Source organism: Staurois parvus, unplaced genomic scaffold, assembly GCF_062004578.1.
Source record: "Staurois parvus isolate SC_StPar_1 unplaced genomic scaffold, SC_StPar_1.0 ptg000209l, whole genome shotgun sequence".
Lineage (NCBI taxonomy): Eukaryota > Metazoa > Chordata > Amphibia > Anura > Ranidae > Staurois > Staurois parvus.
In genome coordinates, this window is record NW_028318005.1 from 4,402,295 (window position 1) to 4,422,955 (window position 20,661).

The 20,661-nt window shown below is 44.9% G+C and overlaps 1 protein-coding gene across 2 annotated transcripts in view; it reads right to left on the minus strand.

Moving 5' to 3' along the window:
* Positions 1-15,659: 15,659 nt before the first annotated feature.
* SYN2 (synapsin II) overlaps positions 15,660-20,661 on the minus strand; it is a 409,545-nt gene continuing 404,543 nt past the window's right edge. For both annotated transcript variants that reach the window (XM_089678700.1, XM_089678702.1), the window contains exon 13: positions 15,660-19,270. In XM_089678700.1, the coding sequence (XP_089534826.1) occupies positions 19,132-19,270 (139 nt within the window). In that variant the 3' untranslated portion in view covers positions 15,660-19,131. The remainder of the gene's footprint in view (positions 19,271-20,661) is intronic.

Below are 20,661 nucleotides of genomic sequence, written 5' to 3' on the forward strand. Positions count from 1 at the left end.
TTTTCACAAAGACTGTTTCTTTCCACTAAAGGACATACTGTTCCTAACAGGTTTCCAGCAATGTAACTTAGTGGACTTCAGACCACCCCAAACTGGCCATAGCATTTTTCCTCTATGGGATAGCAAATAAGGGAGAGGCATATTTACTAGCCTTCTACAAAAAAAATTTAAAGAAAAAATATTTTTCCATACATCAATATTAATTAATAAAAATTAATTAAAAAAAAATATATAAAAATCCAAATAATTCAGTCCATTCCTGTGATCACCATGCGAAAAAATCATATAGCATTCATCAAAACAAGTCACTTTGATCATCCAATAATCACCACGAGAATAATTGTGCCAAAAATTAAATATAAATCTATGTGGTGCTCCCCTCTCAGGTGTGCACTCTCCAAAATGTATTGCCTCCCACTCTCATGGTTGGCGTATTGAGCTTAGGTATATATTTCTCCAGGGACCAGATCTCCCCTCAGGCTGCAGTACTGGACCTCTATAATGACCGTTCCCGACATCCAGGGTTAAAAGAAGCTTCCCTCCAATAAGGTTCGTAGCTGGTATTCTTATCTGCCGCTGCTGTCCAAGGTTATTCTGCAGAGTTTAGGAAGCCTCCACTGATGCCACTTCCACCAATGTCTCCTCTCTACTTCCCTTCTACTAGCCTGGTGTCAGGGATCTCTCCGATCCCCGCCGCGATGGTCCCGGCGCAGGCGCAGTGCACCGCCCTGTGCAGGGACACGGGCACTAGGTCCGGGCCGGCCACGGCGTTCGAGTTCGCGCATGCGCAGTAGAAGCCGCGGCCGCCCGCTGGGCACCAATGGCAGCGCAGGGCGGGATATTTAAATGGCCCTGAGCTGTCCTTCAGTGCCTTCTGGTCTTCCCTGCATCCTGTGAACCTGTGAATTGTAAGTTGTGACCCGGATTGTACCTGACCTTGCTGTTTTCTCCTATCCTGACCCTTGCTTTGCCTGACCTCTCTCTTGAATGCCCCTGATTGGATTTGACCTGCTGTTGCTGACCTGGCGTGTGACCCGACCATTCTATGCCCGCTGCCTTGTACCTTGCCGTCCTCTCTGTTACCGACCCGGCCCGTCTGACCTTGCTCATCCATCCATCCATCCCTTGCAGTGGGGTCTTCTGACCTCCTCACATCAGACTCTTCCCCGCGGGAGCCCTTGGCGCATACCACTACCACTGCCGGACGCACCCAGTAGCCACGACCTGGTCTCGGGGGGCTCCAAGTCCATCCCCACCATCAGGGGCCCTGGTGAACAAGCACCCTGGGACTTAGATTCCGTGCGCTGGGGACGCCTATTCAGTGGAGTGCTAGTGGTAACGCCAGGCAGTCCCTTACAGTACCAGAAGGCCATGACTGAGTCTAGAGGAGGGCCCTCGCCGCTTGAGGAGATCTGCAGGCACTTGTCTAATTTGACTCAGGCCGTATCGGCCCTGCAGGATAGATGCCAGCAGATTGAAACCCAATTCCAGACCTGCACTATATCCGTTCCTGCCCCACAGGCCGCGGTCCCCGCACCCCCAGCCGTAGCAGCCCCTGTGCTGGTTTCTGGGGCTTCCGCACCACTCCCGGGGGCCGACCCCCGAGTACCCTTACCGGAACGTTTTCACGGGGACCGCACATGCTTCAGGTCATTCCGTGAGTCCTGTCTTCTTTATTTTGAGTTACAACCCCGGACCTTCGTGACTGAATCCATGAAGGTGGGGTTCGTCATCTCCCTCCTGCAGGGCGAACCCCAAGACTGGGCCCACCGATTACGGGGAAAAAATGACCCTCACCTTAGTTCGGTTGACATTTTTTTTGACGCCATGTCCATCCTGTATGATGACCCGCAGCGGGCAGCTTCTGCTGAAGCTACTTTGTACACGCTCCGGCAAGGCCGCCGAGCGGCGGAGGAGTACGCGTCTGAGTTTAGGCGCTGGATGGGGGACACACGCTGGAACGAATTCGCACTCCTGCATCAGTTCCGTATAGGCCTATCAGAAGGTCTGAAGGATGAGCTCGCCCGGGTGGAGGTGCCTGAGACTTTAGAGGACTTAATAGCACTGACCATTAAAATTGACCGTAGACTGCGGGAACGCAGGTTTGAGAGGTCCGGCCAGGGTCAAGGAAATTCCTGGGGGTCTTTTCAAGGTCCCAGTCAAGCACCTAGGCCAAACGTCCAGAACCGGCCACCTGGAGATATCCCTGAACCCATGCAACTCGGCCTGGCACGGCCTAAACTATCTCCAGAGGAATATCAGCGCAGACGATCCCAGAACCTGTGTCTTTACTGTGGTGAAGCTGGCCATATGGTACGATCCTGCCCGCAGAAACTGAGTAAGTGCACCTCTTCTTCCTTATCCATTGGCAATGTTGGTCCATCCCAATACTTAGTGGTGCCCCTTTCCTTTCAGCTTCCAGAAAGGACCGTGGAAGTATCGGCCATAATTGATTCGGGGGCATGCAGCTGCTTCTTGGACATTAATTTTGCTCACCAACAGGGTATTCCTCTCCAATTTAAACGGAAGGGGTTCAATATTTATTTGGCCGACGGTTCCCGAATAAAATTGGGGGTAGTGAACCAGGAAACCCCCTCCATCACCACTGTCATTGCCGGCCAGCACCAGGAACTCCTTCGCCTGGACGCTATAGCTTCACCCCTCTTCCTAGTCATTCTGGGGCTCCCATGGTTACGGGCCCATAACCCCCAGATTGACTGGGAAACCGGAGTAATCTCGTTCCCTTCCCCATACTGTCGGGTATACTGCCGCACTTCGGGCCCGGGGATCCCCCAAATCCTCCTGTGCTCTGAGGGGGAAGCTGAACTAAAACAAGTAATCCCTGCAGTCTACCATGGGTTTCTAGATGTGTTCAGCAAACGGGGAGCCGATTCTCTACCCCCCCACCGCCCTTATGACTGTCCCATTGACCTGTTACCCGGTTCAGAAATTCCTTTTGGGCGAATCTTCCCCCTTTCAGAGCTCGAACTGGGGGCCCTAAAGGAATATCTCGATGACAGTCTCCAGAAGGGGTTCATCCGCCACTCCACTTCACCGGCGGGGGCGGGAATTTTCTTTGTTGAAAAAAAGGACAAAACCTTAAGGCCGTGTATAGATTACAGGGAATTGAACAGGGTCACGATAAAGAACCGTTACCCACTGCCGTTAGTGCCAGAGTTGTTCCAAAGTTTAAAAACAGCAGTGGTTTTTACAAAGCTGGATTTGAGGGGGGCGTACAACTTGGTTCGCATAAGGGTGGGGGACGAGTGGAAGACGGCCTTCCGCACCCGCTTCGGCCATTTTGAATATTTGGTCATGCCGTTCGGGTTGTGTAATGCTCCGGCCACGTTTCAATACTTTGTGAATGATATTTTTAGAGACTTTCTGGATGTCTTTGTTATCGTTTATTTAGACGACATTCTGATTTTCTCCCCTTCTTTGGGGGAATACAGAATACATGTAGCAAAGGTATTGGGGCGATTGCGGCAGCATGGGTTGTACGCCAAGGCAGAGAAATGTTGTTTCGAACAATCCAGCATTGCCTTTTTGGGCCTGATTATCTCCACCGCGGGGGTCGCGATGGATCCCCAGAAAGTCGCCGCAATACTGGATTGGCCTGAACCCACGGACAGGAAAGGCGTCCAACGATTTGTCGGTTTTGCGAATTTTTACCGGAAGTTCATCAAGAACTTCTCGGGTCTGGTCTCCCCCATTACTCAGCTAACCAAGCTGGGAACTCGGTTCAGATGGACACCAGAGGCGCAGGAAGCTTTTGAAGCCTTGAAGAAGCTGTTCACCTCGGCACCCATTTTGGGTCACCCAGACGCCGCCCTGCCCTATATCTTGGAAGTAGATGCATCAGAGAATGCGGTAGGTTCCATCCTCTCCCAGCGGAAAGGCACCAAGGAACTGCTCCATCCTGTAGCATTCTTCTCACAGAAGCTTACCCCAGCGGAGAAGAATTATGATATCGGGGATCGAGAGCTACTGGCGATCAAGACGGCGTTAGAGGAATGGAGGTACCTACTGGAAGGTGCGGTGCACCCCATCTTAATATTTACTGACCACAAAAACTTGGAATATCTGAGAACCGCCAAGCGTCTTCGCCCGCGACAGGCAAGATGGGCACTATTCTTTTCAAGATTCAACTTCCACATTACGTACCGGCCTGGATCAAAGAACACTAAGCCCGATGCGTTATCACGTATGTACGAGGACGCCAAGGAGATCCCAGTACCCGACACCATCCTGTCCTCGGGTAACTTCTTGGCCCTTCAGTCGGACCTTCGTTCCAAGCTAATGGAGGCATCCACAACCATCTCTACCCCAGGCGGAGGGCCGCTCCAGAACAAGGGGGGACTCCTATGGAGGGAAGATCGAATTGTGGTGCCGGAGGAAGCCCGAACCCTGGTCTTGGGGCATTGCCATGACCACCCGATGGCGGGGCACTTTGGCCCAGAAAAGACCCTGGAACTTCTCCAACGCTCATTCTGGTGGCCGGACATGGCTAAAGATTGTAAGGGCTATGTAAGGTCCTGTATCACCTGCCAGAAGAACAAGCCAGCAAGAAACAAGGTTTGGGGTCTGCTGTGACCCTTACCGATTCCTGAACGGCCTTGGCAAAAGATCTCATTAGATTTTATAGTCGAGCTTCCACCATCACTAGACCACACGGCAATCCTGGTGGTCGTGGACCGCTTGTCCAAGATGGCCCACTTCATCCCGTTGAAGAAAACCCCCTCGGCGGCCGAGACTGCGCGAGTCTTCATTCGTGAGGTAGTAAGGCTGCATGGGGTCCCCGAAGACATTGTCTCGGACCGGGGGGTCCAGTTCACGTCCAGATTTTGGAGAGCACTGTGCAAAGCCCTGGACATCAAATTGTCTCTCTCCTCTGCGTTCCACCCTCAAACTAACGGTCAAACCGAAAGGACCAATCAGACCCTAGAGCAATACCTAAGATGCTACACTTCATTTACTCAAGATGACTGGATGCCACTTCTACCCCTAGCGGAATTTGCGTACAACAACGCCCGCCACTCAGCGACGGGACAGTGCCTGTTCTTTGCCAACTATGGCATTCACCCAGTCTTCCTCCCGGATTTGGTCACGGAATGCCCAGTACCAGCAACGCAAGATGTGGTGACGTTCTTCTCCGCGAACAATAAGAAGCTTCAAGAGGCCATCAGTCGGGCCCAGGAAGACTACAGGAAGGCATTCAATAGGAAACGGAGAGGAGATCTGGTATTGCGGCCTGGGGAGAAGGTTTGGCTAGCGACGTCCAATTTAAAAATGCTTTGCCCGTCAAAGAAATTGGGACCCAAATTTATAGGCCCCTTCTGCATTAAACGGATGGTTAACGAAGTGGCCTACGAATTCGTCCTTCCTGACACGCTCAAGATCCACCCAGTCTTCCATGTGTCCCTGCTGAAGCCAGTAGTCCCTGATGCCTTCCCTGACCGGGAATCTAGACCCCCGGAAGCCGTAATGGTCGAGGGAGAAGAAGAATTTGAGGTTGAAACAATCCTGAAGTGTCGAAGGAGGGGAGGCCAGACCCAATTCCTTATCAAATGGAAGGGCTATGGCCCTGAGGACAATTCTTGGGAACCAGCCCATAATGTCCATGCACCCAGACTTGTCCGGAGGTTTTTTCGCGATCACCCGTGGTGGAGAGATCGGGTGGGCATCCGGAGGTTGCCCGTAGGGGGGGGTCAATGTCAGGGATCTCTCCAATCCCCGCCGCGATGCTCCCGGCGCAGGTGCAGTGCACCGCCCTGTGCAGGGACACGGGCACTAGGTCCGGGCCGGCCGCGGCGTTCGAGTTCGCGCATGCGCAGTAGAAGCCGCGGCCGCCCGCTGGGCACCAATGGCAGCGCAGGGCAGGATATTTAAATGGCCCTGAGCTGTCATTCAGTGCCTTCTGGTCTTCCCTGCATCCTGTGAACCTGTGAATTGTAAGTTGTGACCCGGATTGTACCTGACCTTGCTGTTTTCTCCTATCCTGACCCTTGCTTTGCCTGACCTCTCTCTTGAATGCCCCTGATTGGATTTGACCTGCTGTTGCTGACCTGGCGTGTGACCCGACCATTCTATGCCCGCTGCCTTGTACCTTGCCGTCCTCTCTGTTACCGACCCGGCTCGTCTGACCTTGCTCATCCATCCATCCATCCCTTGCAGTGGGGTCTTCTGACCTCCTCACATCAGACTCTTCCCCGCGGGAGCCCTTGGCGCATACCACTACCACTGCCGGACGCACCCAGTAACCACGACCTGGTCTCGGGGGCTCCAAGTCCATCCCCACCATCAGGGGCCCTGGTGAACAAGCACCCTGGGACTTAGATTCCGTGCGCTGGGGACGCCTATTCAGTGGAGTGCTAGTGGTACCGCCAGGCGGTCCCTTACACCTGGTGCATTATCTGGGAATGTGGGTGAGAGGTGGAGGAAGAGAATAGCCAAGAGAGACTTCAGGGGGACATCCTGTAGGAACCTTCAGTTACATTCTGTTGTTGTTCGAGTAGATTCCACCTCTTTCTTCTGTCTGCATAAGAGGACCAAGGAGACCTGACTGCTGCACTGTAAGTGCCACGTGGTCTCCTCAAATCTCTCAGTTTTCTGGAATTTCATTACTCTGCTACAACACAAACTGCCATATCTCCAGATAGTTGTACATCTCATCTACAGCTAGGGTGGTTGACTGCATTGCATAGTCAAGGAAAGGCTGTTTGGCTACATACAGAAAATACTTACAGACAATTACTTTCAATATTGCTTGTTGGATAAAGTAAACTGTCTGAAAGGAGACTTTTGTCAAGGTGAAATATCTTAAAGGAATCACTTACCTGTTTATTTTTTCCAGCATGTAAAAAAGTACTCAATTGTTACTTTGTTGCCTTAAAAAGAAATCTATTACTACACAGTTGTCCAGGGCCATGCAGACTTGTGAACTCACCAACAGACAAGCTTGTGTTTTAAGCTGGCCATAGATGGTTCGAATTTCGGCCAATTCAGCAGGGACTGGCCGAGACTGAACCATCTATGGGCAGACTGATTGTACCCAATTCGTTGTTGCACGACTTGGGTACAACCAGCCTGTTGGATTTTTCATGTGATTATTGCCAGTGGCTATAGCTGCTAGCAATAATCCCTGTGGTCTTCCAGGAGGGACAGCTCCCCCACACCCCACCATGCCTCCCCACCGGGAGAACACAATAGCTTCGCAGGAGGGATTCCCCCATCAACACAGTCAGTTTTGATGGTGGACATTGAGTGATTTTCTTTCCTCGCATCATTTATGGCCAGCTTTATATTTCAGTTAACCTAGCTAGACATTGGAAAAGTCATTTGTTATATTTCTTACATTTGTTGTTGATAATGTTTCACCTCTTGCCACCAACATAACACATATGCGCAGTGGCAAAGAGGGTGGACTTTGCTTCCTGGTGTTTCTGCTCTTTTCTAAAATAAAGAATACATTAAAAAATGTTTAGATTATTCCCTTATTCATACTTATGTAATTAAAATTTATCTAAAAGCCAAGTACAATAATGTAATATATTGGAACTCACCAGTCTTTAGAGATGTGGGAGCACATTAGTTTTTACTTTTAAAGTAAAGAACATTTTCAGCAAGTATAGGAAATTCCTGTTGATCTTGCCAGAAATGCAGTGTCCTTGTCACATCCTATGAGTGTAAAAAAGCAAACACTGTTATTTTTCTTCTGTTAACTACTGATCCCATCAATCCACCATGTAATGAAGATGAACAAAGGAGGACAAATTTGAAATCCAGACAGTATGACATTCATAGCTTTCTCCATAGATACAGTGGAGAAAAAAAGATGATGGGATGGGAAATGGGTTATTCGCAGGATTACCAGATAAAAAAGGAATTGCAAAGAAAGAAAAGACTGACAAAAGAAGATAATTGCAGCATTTAAATATCAGGACTGTAAGCTGCAGTATATTATTTTTTTGTTTGGGAGTTTAGATATGCTTTAACCCTAAATAATTATTCTTTCTTCCCTTCTTCCTTTATCACTGTCTGATGCCATCTCAGTGGTTCCAACACCTTGTGCAGCCAAGTCTTTCAAGCGATGTAGGGCAATATGGTGCCCAACACCCGAGGACCTCTGTCTTATGTCAACAAGGTAAGGTGACCTTGATAAATTCCTCTTCCAGAGAGAAGCATATAGAATACATAGTTTGTGGGTTGTTCTTTACTTAGTTTATTTTTTGTTGTGTTACCTTGATAATGGGGCTACACATCATCTGGAAACACTGGCTTTTTGTGCCTATTATGACATTGTAATAAATTTCCTTGAAGAAGAAATTATTAATTTGTGTTATCAGGGCTTTTTTCATCAAGAACGTGAGGGAACGCAGTTCCGGTACCTCCAGCACTGAATGTATGTAATAGTAAGGTGTGCTGGAGGGTCTATGCATGCTGAATACTGGAGGATCTATTGTTGCGGAGAGGGTTCTACAGTTGAGGGAAGGGTCTATTGTTGCTGGCTGCTAGAGGGGCTATTAATGCTGGCTGCTGGGAGATCTGTTGTTGCTGGCGGGGTCTATTGTTGCTGGGGTGGATCTAGTGTTGCGTGTGGGAAATATTATTGTTGCTGGCTGCAGCAGATATATTTGACAGCTTATCAACAAAAATTATGCAGCACCACAAAATGATACTTGGTTCTGTATTCTCTAAAAGGGGTGGTACTGGCAGGTGGGTAGGGGGATCAACTGAGACATGGTGCTCAAAGGTGGGTAGGGGACCAAGATAAGGGATGACTTAAAAGGGGGAGTTCTTGCACCTATTCTCTGGGCAAAAAGCCCTGGGTGTTATATTCTATTTCCTGTGTTCTACCCTGTGATACCTATAGCAGCAAATAATCCTTTAGGCCAAGTGATGGCTGGTGCCCATTACTTCAGTTCCATTTAGCCATCTACACTTTTCTTCTAGTTAATCCAGAGCCTGATGGAGTCTAATAGATTTATTTCTGCTAGGAGTCTCTAACACTTTGCTGCTTCTGTGCACGGTAATTTGCCCGGTGATTGGTGGAATTTGGTCCCATTTGTGTGATAAATGCATGTTGTTATCTGCAAGATTTGTTTGGGTGAAAGTGAGATAGGGTTGCAATTTACTTTTTATGTACAGTATCAACAGGTTTTGCTACAATTTCTGCTATCTCAGTTACAAGTAGGATTGCGCCTACACCTAATATGATCCCTTTTTTTCCAACTAATCATCTGAGAACTTTAAAGGAGTACCCGTGACTCCTTTCCTGGTTTTTACACAAGATGTAGAGCAGTTGTTCTCAACCTTCCTAATGCCGCGACCCTTTAATACGGTTCCTCATGTTGTGGTGACCCCCAACCATAAAATTATTTTCGTTGCTACTTCATAACTGTAATTTTGCAGTGGGAGGAGTAGTGCCACATCATTGGTGTCAGTGAGAGGAGTAGTGTCACATCACTGATGTCAGTGGGAGGAATAGTGTCCCATCAATGGTATCAGTGGGAGGAATAGTGCCCCATCATTGGTGTCAGTGGGAGGAATAGTGCCCCATCATTGGTGTCAGTGTGGGAGGAATACTACTCCATTATTGGTGTCAGTGGGGGGGGGGATAGTGCCCCATCATTGGTGTCAGTGTGGGAGCAATACTACTCCATCATTGGTGTCAGTGGGGGTGGGAGAATAGTGCCCCATCATTGGTGTCAGTGTGGGAGGAATAGTGCCCCATCATTGGTGTCAGTGGGGGGGGGGATAGTGCCCCATCATTGATACTAGTGTGGGGGGGAATTGTGCCCCATCATTGGTGTCAGTGGGGGGGGTAGTGCCCCATCGTTGGTGTCAGTGGGGGGAGGAATAGTGTCCCATCGTTGGTGTCAGTGGGGGGAGGAATAGTGCCCCATCGTTGGTGTCAGTGGGGGGAGGAATAGTTCCCCATCGTTGGTGTCAGTAGGGGGGGAGGAAATAGTGCCCCATCATTGGTATTAGTGACACCAATGATGGGGCACTATTCCTCCTACTGACACCAATGATACTTACCTTGCTGACTCCTGCTCCAGCCTGGGCTTGCTCCCTCCCTCTCCCATCTACAGCCAGCATACCTGGCTGCAACAGCACCATCTGCACGCTACAGACACTTACCTGTCAGCTGTCTTCCTTCTCCGGCAGCTCCCTTGCTCGATCTTCTTTGATCTTCGCGCTGCTGCTCGGCTCCTCCTCCTCACCGGTGATTGGCCGCCTGTGTGCCTCTCCTGAGCTACAGTTCCGGCGGCCAATCACTGGTGAGGAGGCGGAGCTGTTGAGTGATCCCGGGGATGTGGCCAGATGACAGGGGCGGGATGTCATCCCGCGCACACATCGCAGTCCAGGGAAATGTGGACGTATCTGCATGTGGGTGGACCCGCCTGGAGACTGATAGTGGAGCGGTGTCTCGGTTCCTAAGACCATCAGAAATATGTGCTTTCCGATGGTCTTAGGAGACCCCTGTGAAAGGGTTGTTCGACCCCCAAAGGGGTCACGACCCACAGGTTGAGAACCGCTGATGTAGAATAAAGGACTTGCTAAAGGGCTCGGGAGATGAAGGAGCAATGCCCCTACATTGTCAATTACCGTTAAAGTGTATCTAAAGCCACAATTTGGTTTCCGTTCTTAGTTTTGTTTTTGTTTTTTTTTTGTCACATTTTTTTTATCTTTTACTTCCTGTATTGAAGGCACTGCAAAAAGGAAGAAGTATCTCCAAACAGAGAGGAAAGCCCTTTTTATAAAGCTGTTACTGGGGTGGGTGTCCCCAATATTTCCACATTATTCCTAAACTGTGACTATTCTATTACATTCTGCTTCAGAAATAATGGTCACAGTGACAAATTAGGAAGGTGAATCTGCCCGTTGGGGTCAAGGACAGCAGTAAAAACTGGTATGGGACCTTACTGTTACCTACGCTATAGAAAACCAAAAACAATGTGGTTTTAGTTACCCATTAGCATTTTTATGCTATCGGAGATTTCAGTCTTATACATTTTTTGTTACTGACCTGCTGACATAGATGTCATTGCTTTTCCTATTTTGATAGTTTGGCTGTCCCTACAGACCAAACCTTATTCCACCTCCAATCTAATTTTATCTGGGATGAAAACTAGATTGTCAATGCCTACGTAGAAAGGAAATGAATTGTTTACTCTGGAAAAGATCCCCCAGTTTCCTTACATTTAACATCAACAAGACTATCACTCAATGTTTCCTATATGTTATTCTGCATTGTCTCAAAACAGCTTCCTTCTTCTGCTGGGTATTACTATACTTCTACATCATTACATAAGGCTGTAAGTGCATATATAATACACATAAATTATTTTACTAGTGTTATGCAATATTGAGTGTTTGTAGTTTCTTAGCTCAGCCAGAGCCTAGTGATTCTAATATAAATAAACATTGCATATGATATATAACTTCTCTGTTGTAGACACTAAACACTCCCAGAATACCTCAACCCTCCCTGGATTATGATATCAGTATCGAGGAATGAAAGACTCTGATTCTGAGTCAGCTGCACCTTGACAAAGGTCTGGTTACACAAGCATAATTCAAAAAAAATAGATGAATGACATTTTTATAGTTTCTGAACTTAGACAAAGGAATCAACTGAACTGATAAGAGTTTAAGAGTGAAGAAGAATGATATATATATACATATATACACTATATTGCCAAAAGTATTGGGACGCCTGCCTTTACACGCATATGAACTTTAATGGCATCCCAGTCTTAGTCCGTAGAGTTCAATATTGAGTTGGCCTGCCATTTGCAGCTATAATAGTCTCAACTCTTCTGGGATGGCTGTCCACAAGGTTTAGGAGTGTGTCTATGGGAATGTTTGACCATTCTTCCAGAAGCACATTTGTGAGGTCAGGCACAGATGTCAGATGAGAAGGTCTGGCTCACAGTCTCCACTTTAATTCATCACAAAGGTGTTCTATCGGGTTGAGGTCAGAACTCTGTGTAGGCCAGTCAAGTTCCTCCACCCTAAACTCACTCATCCATGTCTTTATGGACCTTGTTTTGTGCACATGTTGGTACAAGAAGGGCAGCACAGTGGCTAAATGGTTAGCACTTCTGCCTGGCAGTACTAGGGTCATTGGTTCAAATCCCAGCAACAGCACCACCTGCCTGGAGATTGCATGTTCTCCCTGTACCTGCGTGGATTTCCTCTGGGTACTCCAGTTTCCTTCCACACTCCAAAAAAGACATGCTGGTAGGTTAATTGGATCCTGTCTAAATTAGCCCTAGTATGTTTATTTGTTAATGTAAGTTAGGGACCTTAGATTGTACACCCCTTGAGGGTTAGGGACTGATGCAAATGTACACTATATATGTAAAAGTGCTTTGTCAATTGAAGGCGCTATATAAGTACCTGTAATAAATAAATAAGAGGCTGTTCCCACAAAGTTGGGAGAGTGAAATTGTCCAAAATGTCTTGGTATGCTGACACCTTAAGAGTTCCCTTCACTAGAATTAAGGGGCCAAGCCCAACCCCACACCATAATCATTCTTCCACCAAACTTTACACTTGGCACAATGCAGTCAGGGAAGTACCGTTCTCCTGGCAACCTCAAAACTCAAACATGTCCATCGGATTGCCAGACAGAGAAGCGTGATTGGTCACTCCTGAGAACACATCTCCACTGCTCTAGAGTCCAGTGGCGGCGTGCTTTACGCCACTGCATCTGACACTTTGCACTTGGGTAAAAGCCATTTCAAATTGCAAATTCCCTTGCAGACTGAAATGTCTATTAGCCTTTAGTAAATCGACCCTGTTTATGATCTCCTTAACACCCTCAATCTGTAAATTTACATTCTCAGCCAGAGATCCCTGAGCTGTCAGAACAATAATCTAGATTGTGTTTTAGAACTAGGAGTGACCACTTGTATCGTTGACAGAGGCTACATTAACAATTTGAAACCAATCAGTGAGGTTCTTGGTCATGTGATCATCATGGCAATCAATCATTGAGATCATTTGAGGTTTGTTTACAAAAAAAACCTGACTGTCATTGTGCATAGAAAAAGGCACATTACCAACTGCAGCGGGCAGGTTGCAGTTGCTACTGTGGTATACAATGTGTAAAAATATTAATTTAAACATTATAAAAACATTTTTTTAAACATATATTTAAAATAATCATAAATGCATTTGTTAAACATTTTTGTTATTTTTATGATTTAAAAAAATCACTGTATTTATTAAAATAGATACCACAAAAAAAGAAAAAAAATTCCTTAAAAAACTGGTCTAGGTAGGCAAATTAGCAACAGAATTATTGTTAAAGTATATGTGAACCTTTACCTAGTCAGTTTAAAATATAAATGCAAGGTAAAACATTTGTATCACATAATCTCTATTTTCAGCTGCATAAGAGTCTCAGCGAGCTGGGGAAGGAGAAACAGCAATACACTGATCCCACTGAATAGCTGTGCAGTAAAGGTGTGTGATCACAAGTCTGACTATTGGAGGGCAGGCAGGCTGTTTTCCCAGCACAGCCAAAACTAACCATGTTGGGATGTGCTCTCATGCCTAGTGTGGTCATTTTATAAAAGAAAAGCAGAAGGATTGGCAGGATCACTAGGTATTTCACACAGAGGAAGAAATACAAAGAAAATGGGATACTTTTTAACAAACGTACATGATACAATAGGCACATATCAGAAATATAAAATGTTGGGGTAACATATTCTTTAGGTTAACCAATGCATAATGTAGGCTGTTATTTAAGAGCACTCTGCCATCTATATTTTCATATCCCAAAATACCATTTTAAAATATCTTTATTAATATTGAATATGATATACGTTCTGTACAGATCTCAATACATTATAATAATGATAGAAATAGCATAGTGTGTACATTAAGCAGTGTAGGTCGAAAACACACAAAAGATTTGCAGGTAACAGTAAAGAAAACATCAAGGTATTTAAAAAAAGACAAAAATACAAGCATATAGGGATCTCTACAAAAGCGAAAATGAGGTGAGTCCCCGATCACACATGCCAATAAAGACTGGCAAGCTATTTTCTTTACTTCACTATATCACTATTGCACTTGTACAAGTATACATCAGCTCTTATTACTATTATTGTTAATAATATTTTTTTTATATACAAGTTGAATTATGCTGTTGTTTTTAATATATATATTTATTTGATAATGGATCTAAATATAAGTTTCTGGCCAGATTGGTTTCCATTTCAGAGTCAAGTCAAGAGTGAGTTAAGCTGGTGGAACTTGGTCATCTGCAGGATAGCACTATGTAACAGAATTCTTGTTCAGTTAAGACTATAGACTTGAACAGATCTCACATTTGCCATTCATTGAAATTATTTTTACCACTTTTGTGATCTGGTAGAAGCATGGGATGAATACAAATACCTGCAAATCCACATCCTCATGTTTCAAAACATCTTGTAATATATCTCTGTTTTCCCACCTGAATATCATCCATTACTTATCTTTGTACCTACTGTAGGACTATATTCCCAGTATGGTTACTCATGTGAAAGGTATGAACATCATATGAGGGTTACTGCACTGCAATGTACCAAGCATGCAAAAGTGTAGAGCAGGGGATGAGGCAGATGTCATTTCTTTTTATGGGCACTTCCACAGTGTGAAGTCCAGATTTAAGGGGTTTCTTAAGCCTGTGGCCTGTCCATTTATCAACTATTTGAAAACCAGTTATCTACTACAAATTAACAATCAATATATACGTGTCCAATCCCTGGTCACCAAGATATCACTTTCTCCCCAAAAAGTTAAAAATGTGAATCCTTCCCAGCATCCAAACAATAGATATCACCCACAACCATATGTGAACTCTCCTTCTTTACTAATTTCCTTGGATATGCAATTCTCACATCTTCACACTCAAAAATGCACATACAACACATATAGTGCATTACGGTTTATCAATCACAATTTTTTTTTATGTCACACTCACAAAATGTGTTATAATCCGTGCGTATCAAATTCACCACTTGTTCTCTTCTAATTATCTGCAATTCCTACTCTTACCCTCTATATGTATCTTAATCGCTTTATTGCCGGTTTCCACAAAAGTTTTCTTCAATACGTGAATACTCCTTTCGTCTTCCTCTCCAAAGATAGTATACCCTCCAAGAAAATTATGTGTACCTAGTGTAATACTGTAAATCCATCAATATCGTGTCCTTCCGTGCGCCACTATGTTACAAGATTGTGACCACCAGTGAGGAAAGAGACCACCGATAGAAGAAACACTCCACCACCTCTCAAACCATGCACCTTACCAGACTTAATCAGTCAGATAGCTGATCTTTTGACAAAGTTGGAAATTATGAAACGCGTCAGCTGGTAACGTCAGACGTAGATCTGAAGTTGTGTTGTGGCCATCTTGGATGAGGTCTGGATTAGAGTGATCGAACGCTGATGTAAACCATTTGTTTGTAAGCGCTTTTTACATTGATAAACCGCTGGTTTTACATTTTAATACATGATGTATGCCTATTTGTTTTGACCCATATATTGCTATCGTTGGGAGTAATGGGAGTGATGTTGGTTGGGAAGAGTTGTCTCTGTCTAAGGCTATCTGACTAAGTCTGGTAAGGTGCCTGATTTGAGAGGTGGTGGAGTGTTTCTTCTATCGGTGGTCGCTTTCCTCACTGGTGGTCACAATCTTGTGCTTGAAATGCACAACGCTTCTAGAATGGTCTTGCAGTCTCCTGGGACCTGTAACATCCAAGGTGCTTGTGGGTGGCGAGAGGGCCAAACTTTCTCTCTGCTTGACTAGGCGAGGAGAGCGGAAGTGGGAACAGGTTGCTATTAGAACCCCCTCAGTTCACTATAAATGACAGGGGAAGTGGAGAATGAGTGCAGCATCACATTTTAGCTGAAGTTCCACTTTAATCAGTGTATGATTGAGCAATGGATGAGCAGGGTAAATAGTGTGAGCTTAGCTGCTAAGAGAATGAATGGAATGACTTTAGCGAGAGCTTGCTTAAAAGTTTATTACCTGATCGGCACAGGTTGCTAAGAAACCACTTACCCATTTCTATGACGCTGCTCCCTCACTAACCAGGAGAGAAAGATGTTGATCCCTCGCTAGTGATGGAGATTTGACACCATTCCAGGCCAGCTAGGGAACAATTCCATAAAGGGTAAGTGGAAGGCTCTTTTGGTGATTCTACAGCTGCTGATGTGTTGTCAACAGCAAAATCATCCGTGTGACATGACTCCAGAAGCGCCTTGTAAAAAACATACACTAGCCAATACACAGATACTACCAAAAGTGCCAGATACTTTTACAATTTGCTGGATGAAGTAAGTAAATGAGAACTTTGCATTACGCATTTTCAATTTTAAATATTCTACCTAATGAGCCTACTATAAAAATATAATATCAACCACCAGGAACATATTTCACTGTATTCCCAATACAAGGACTCTGTTACAATGAGCCATTTAGTCAAGTGTTCCAAGCCTTGAGCATCACTGTTACACATGACCTAAAGACAATAGTTCTTTATTTCTTGAGTCTATGTGCGTTCTCATCTATTTATTTTATTGTAGGAAGTATTTTCTTAGTAGGATACAATGCTGTATGCACAGACCAGCTTTTTCACACTTCTCCAAATATTAAAGGGCCTTGATAGTTGCATATGTTGACAATCTTATCTTCATGGTATATTTGTTACACACCAGCCTCCATCAGTATGCTGATAATAAAAAATCAGTAGAAGTGTACTTTAGAATAAAAGAGGATTATGAAAACAATGTTCTGATATTAGTTATAAAGTTTGTCATTTAAAATAGAAATAACACGATAGTATCCAAAGCAGCCTCCCTTGACCAAAAATACAGCATGGTTTTTCCTAAACAAATCTTGGCCTGCACCCATCTACAAGGTTTTTATCTTTACCATGCTCCCCACTTCACAGCCCCTTTGTACCAGGCTCATTGTGAGGTTAACAACAGTTGTGCACAATCTTTCTCTGTATAAATGCCAAATGCTACTACAACTTTCATCAGCAGTTGAAGCCATTCTCCGATCCATGCTAAACAGCATGGATGATGGACTCTCCACTGCTGGCTATAGAATCCAGGCATAGTAAAAAGTATACCTTATGGCACAGCTCTAAGCTATGGATGGAAGTAAAAGGATCACCCGACTGGCAAGTGAGAAGAGGGGAAAGACCTCTGTGACCAAGCTCCAGTGGGCGGGGCGAAACACAACAGTGGCCATGGCCAGTATGGCGGCTGAGGCCATTCCTTAACATTGGACTCCTGGGGTCGATTGAACATCATCCATCACTTCACTTATAGTATCCAGGCAGCTGTAGTATCCATGTTTTCCATGAATATGAACAGTGGCTGTATCTAATAGGATGAGGTCAATGTTCAACCAATAATTTTCCATCCAGCTCGGTCAATTTTTGCAATGCCACCCACGCCTCGAATTTTGGCTGATTCAGCAGGAAGGCTGACAGCAGAGAGGCTGGATGGATAAGTTTGCTCAGTAACTAGAAAAATAGGGGAAACTGTTACCCTTCATTGCTAGCATTTTGGTGTATGGCCTCTGAGTTGGTAAAATGGAAGTACATAGAGTACATAAAGTAGCACAATGCACAGGACTGTTCAGGGACAACAATGAGGACTCAATGGAATTGCACTTTTTGGAAGGGTGGTAGTTTGGAACCCATATACACATGACTGTGTTACTAACAGAAGCATTATATGATGATCTCTACATGTCGCCGTTACCACCCTAAACCTGGACCTGTATTGGTTTTTAAGAAATCTAAAACAGTAGCTGAGTGCCTGGTGCTAAAATACTATGGTGAGCGTACCACTCAAGTGTACGGAAATTTCACTAAAATCCCATTACCCTGTGATCTCCTGCCTGACCATGTCTGTATAGTTCTGGTGCAGACATCACTTATCAGAGCTGGGAGCCAGGACAGTAATCTGCTAGGTCTCAGGTAAGTATATAACACTGAAAACCAATGATATGTTCCTGAATTAATTTCCACTGACACCAATAAAAGGAACCGCTAATACACTGCTCACAGTCCTACATACAATTCTGGGGAATAAGAGAAGGAATCTTTCTACTGACAGCAGCCATTGGACAGTATGTTTCTCTTACTGAATTCTGATGCCAGTATATGACAATATATTTATTTCACTGATCGCTGACACCAAGGCATTTTTTCCTCTAACAGATTGCCAATGCTGGGGCATTCTTCCTCATCCCCCTACCATTGGGCCGGTCTTTCTCCCTCTGACCATTGATGCCAGAACATTCTGCAACCACTAACCTCACTAACATATGGACATGCTTACTGCTACTGACAGCTGATGCTGGGAATACCTTACCCCCCACTGACCAGCAATGGCCACTAAGTTATATACTCCTAATATCCGCACTCTATAAGCTACGTTGTATGTTATGTACTGTTGACCACTCTATAATGCTATGTTGTATGTTACATTATCATGACTGAAGATGAGCTTACATCTGTTTATAACTGGTTACAGGACAGAACCTGGAAGTCAGCTGTCATCACTGGTCCAATGAGAGGGATTCCCTGTCCCACAGTTGATGTATACAAAATACAAAGGGGCAGGAATGCTCATGACATAATTTATGTAAGATGGCCACATGGCCATACAATTCAATGACATTGAGCATGCTACATGAACCATTAAGTGTTCTGCTTACTCATGTTCAAAAGTTGAGAGGTATGCAGTAAATGTCGCTGGTTCACACATTTGCCATTTTTGTATTTTTTGTTATTTAAGCAAAATTATAACTGTAATGCAAGGCCTTCTGGGAGAGGTGTAAGGATCCTCCAGTAATTGCCTATAACGCTACTATAAGTTTGAACATTAGGTGACATTTGTATTACATCATGGAAAATGTTCGGAAGCTGATTGTAGAGTTTGAAACTTGACATTCATGTAGGTTATACATTGACACTGGTTACATTTTACAGCATTTGCTTATAAGCAACCGGTTAGTAGCACAAAAGCAGGAGCCGGTGGGAAGTGTAGAGGCATTTGTTTCTTGAAGCTGATTACACAGAACCGGCAATAGCAAACTGCTCAATTATCTGAGAATAGACTGGCAAAAGACTTCCTCAGATTGCGGATACTGTCTGCTTTGGCTTCATCCTCATTGCTTGCTGATCTGAAGAAGGATGACTGGGTGAAGTTGAAGGCATTGGTCAAAGACTGAGACTTGCTAGATAAACATCAGAAAGAAAAAAAAAATTAGTACAACACAAAACCAAAGACTTGGTTATGAGATGAAGTGCATTTTATTTAACTGAAGTCATATATCATTTCTATAATTTTAGAGTCATATTAAATGTCTGTGGCATATTTATTTGTCTATTTTTAACAATGGCTTCTTTATGAACTTGTCAAACAGCAAAGCACATTAAGCATAGCTCCAGTAAATATCTATTGCATGGACTGGAAGGTGTAATGTGATAATTACCCTCATCTCTGTGGTGTTCTTTGCCAGACATGACTCTTTGCAAATTCTGCAGAGATTGTAGTGGTACCATTAACTCAATGCTGTTTTAAAATATTTTTTTAAACATTAGGACATATAGATAAGATTACTTAAATCACTTTTTTTAATATACACTATATTGCCAAAAGTATTGGGACACCCCTCCAAATCATTGGTTTCAGATGTTCCAATCACCTCCATGGCCACAGGTGTATAAAGTCAAGCACCTAGGCATGCAGACTGCTTCTACAAACATTTGTGAAAGAATGGGTCACTCTCAGGAGCTCAGTGAATTCATGCGTGGTACCGTGATAGGTTGGCACCTGTGCAATAAGTCCATCTGTGAAATTTCCTTGCTACTAAATATTCCACGAGCAATGGTGGTATTATAACAAAGTGGAAGCAACTGGGAACAAAAGCAACTCAGCCACAAAGTGGTAGGTCGCATAAAATGAAAGAGCGGGGTCAGCTCATGCTGAAGCGCACAGAAGTCGCCAACTGTTTGCAGAGTCAATAGCTAAAGACCTTTAAACTTCATGTGCTCTTCAGATTAGCACAACAACAGTGCATGGAGAGCTTCATAGAATGGGTTTGCAAGGCCAAGCAGCTGCATCCAAACCTTACATCACCAGGTGCAATGCAAAGCATCGGATGCAGTGGTGTAAAGCACATCGCCACTGGATTTTAGAGCAGTGGAGACATGCCCTCTTGCTTCACTGTGCACAAGGCAGCTGTCCCTCCTGCTCACCCCTTATCCCAGCCCTGCCTACAACCACATGCAATGTAGCTGTGCATAGGGGTCAGTGCATGCTGAAGTGCACAGAAGTTGCCAACTGTTTGCAGAGTCAATAGCTAAAGATCTCCAAACTTTGTGTGGCCTTCAGATTAGCACAACAACAGTGCGTACAGAGCTTCATGGAATGGGTTTCCATGGCCGAGCAGCTGCATCCAGGCTTATATCACCAGGTGCAATGCAAAGCATCTGATGCAGTGGTGTAAAGCATGCCGCCACTGGACTTTAGAGCAGTGGAGATGTGTTCTCTGGAGTGAGGAATCACGCTTCTCTGTCTGGCAATCCGATGGACGTGTCTGGGTTGCCAGGAGAATAGTACTTG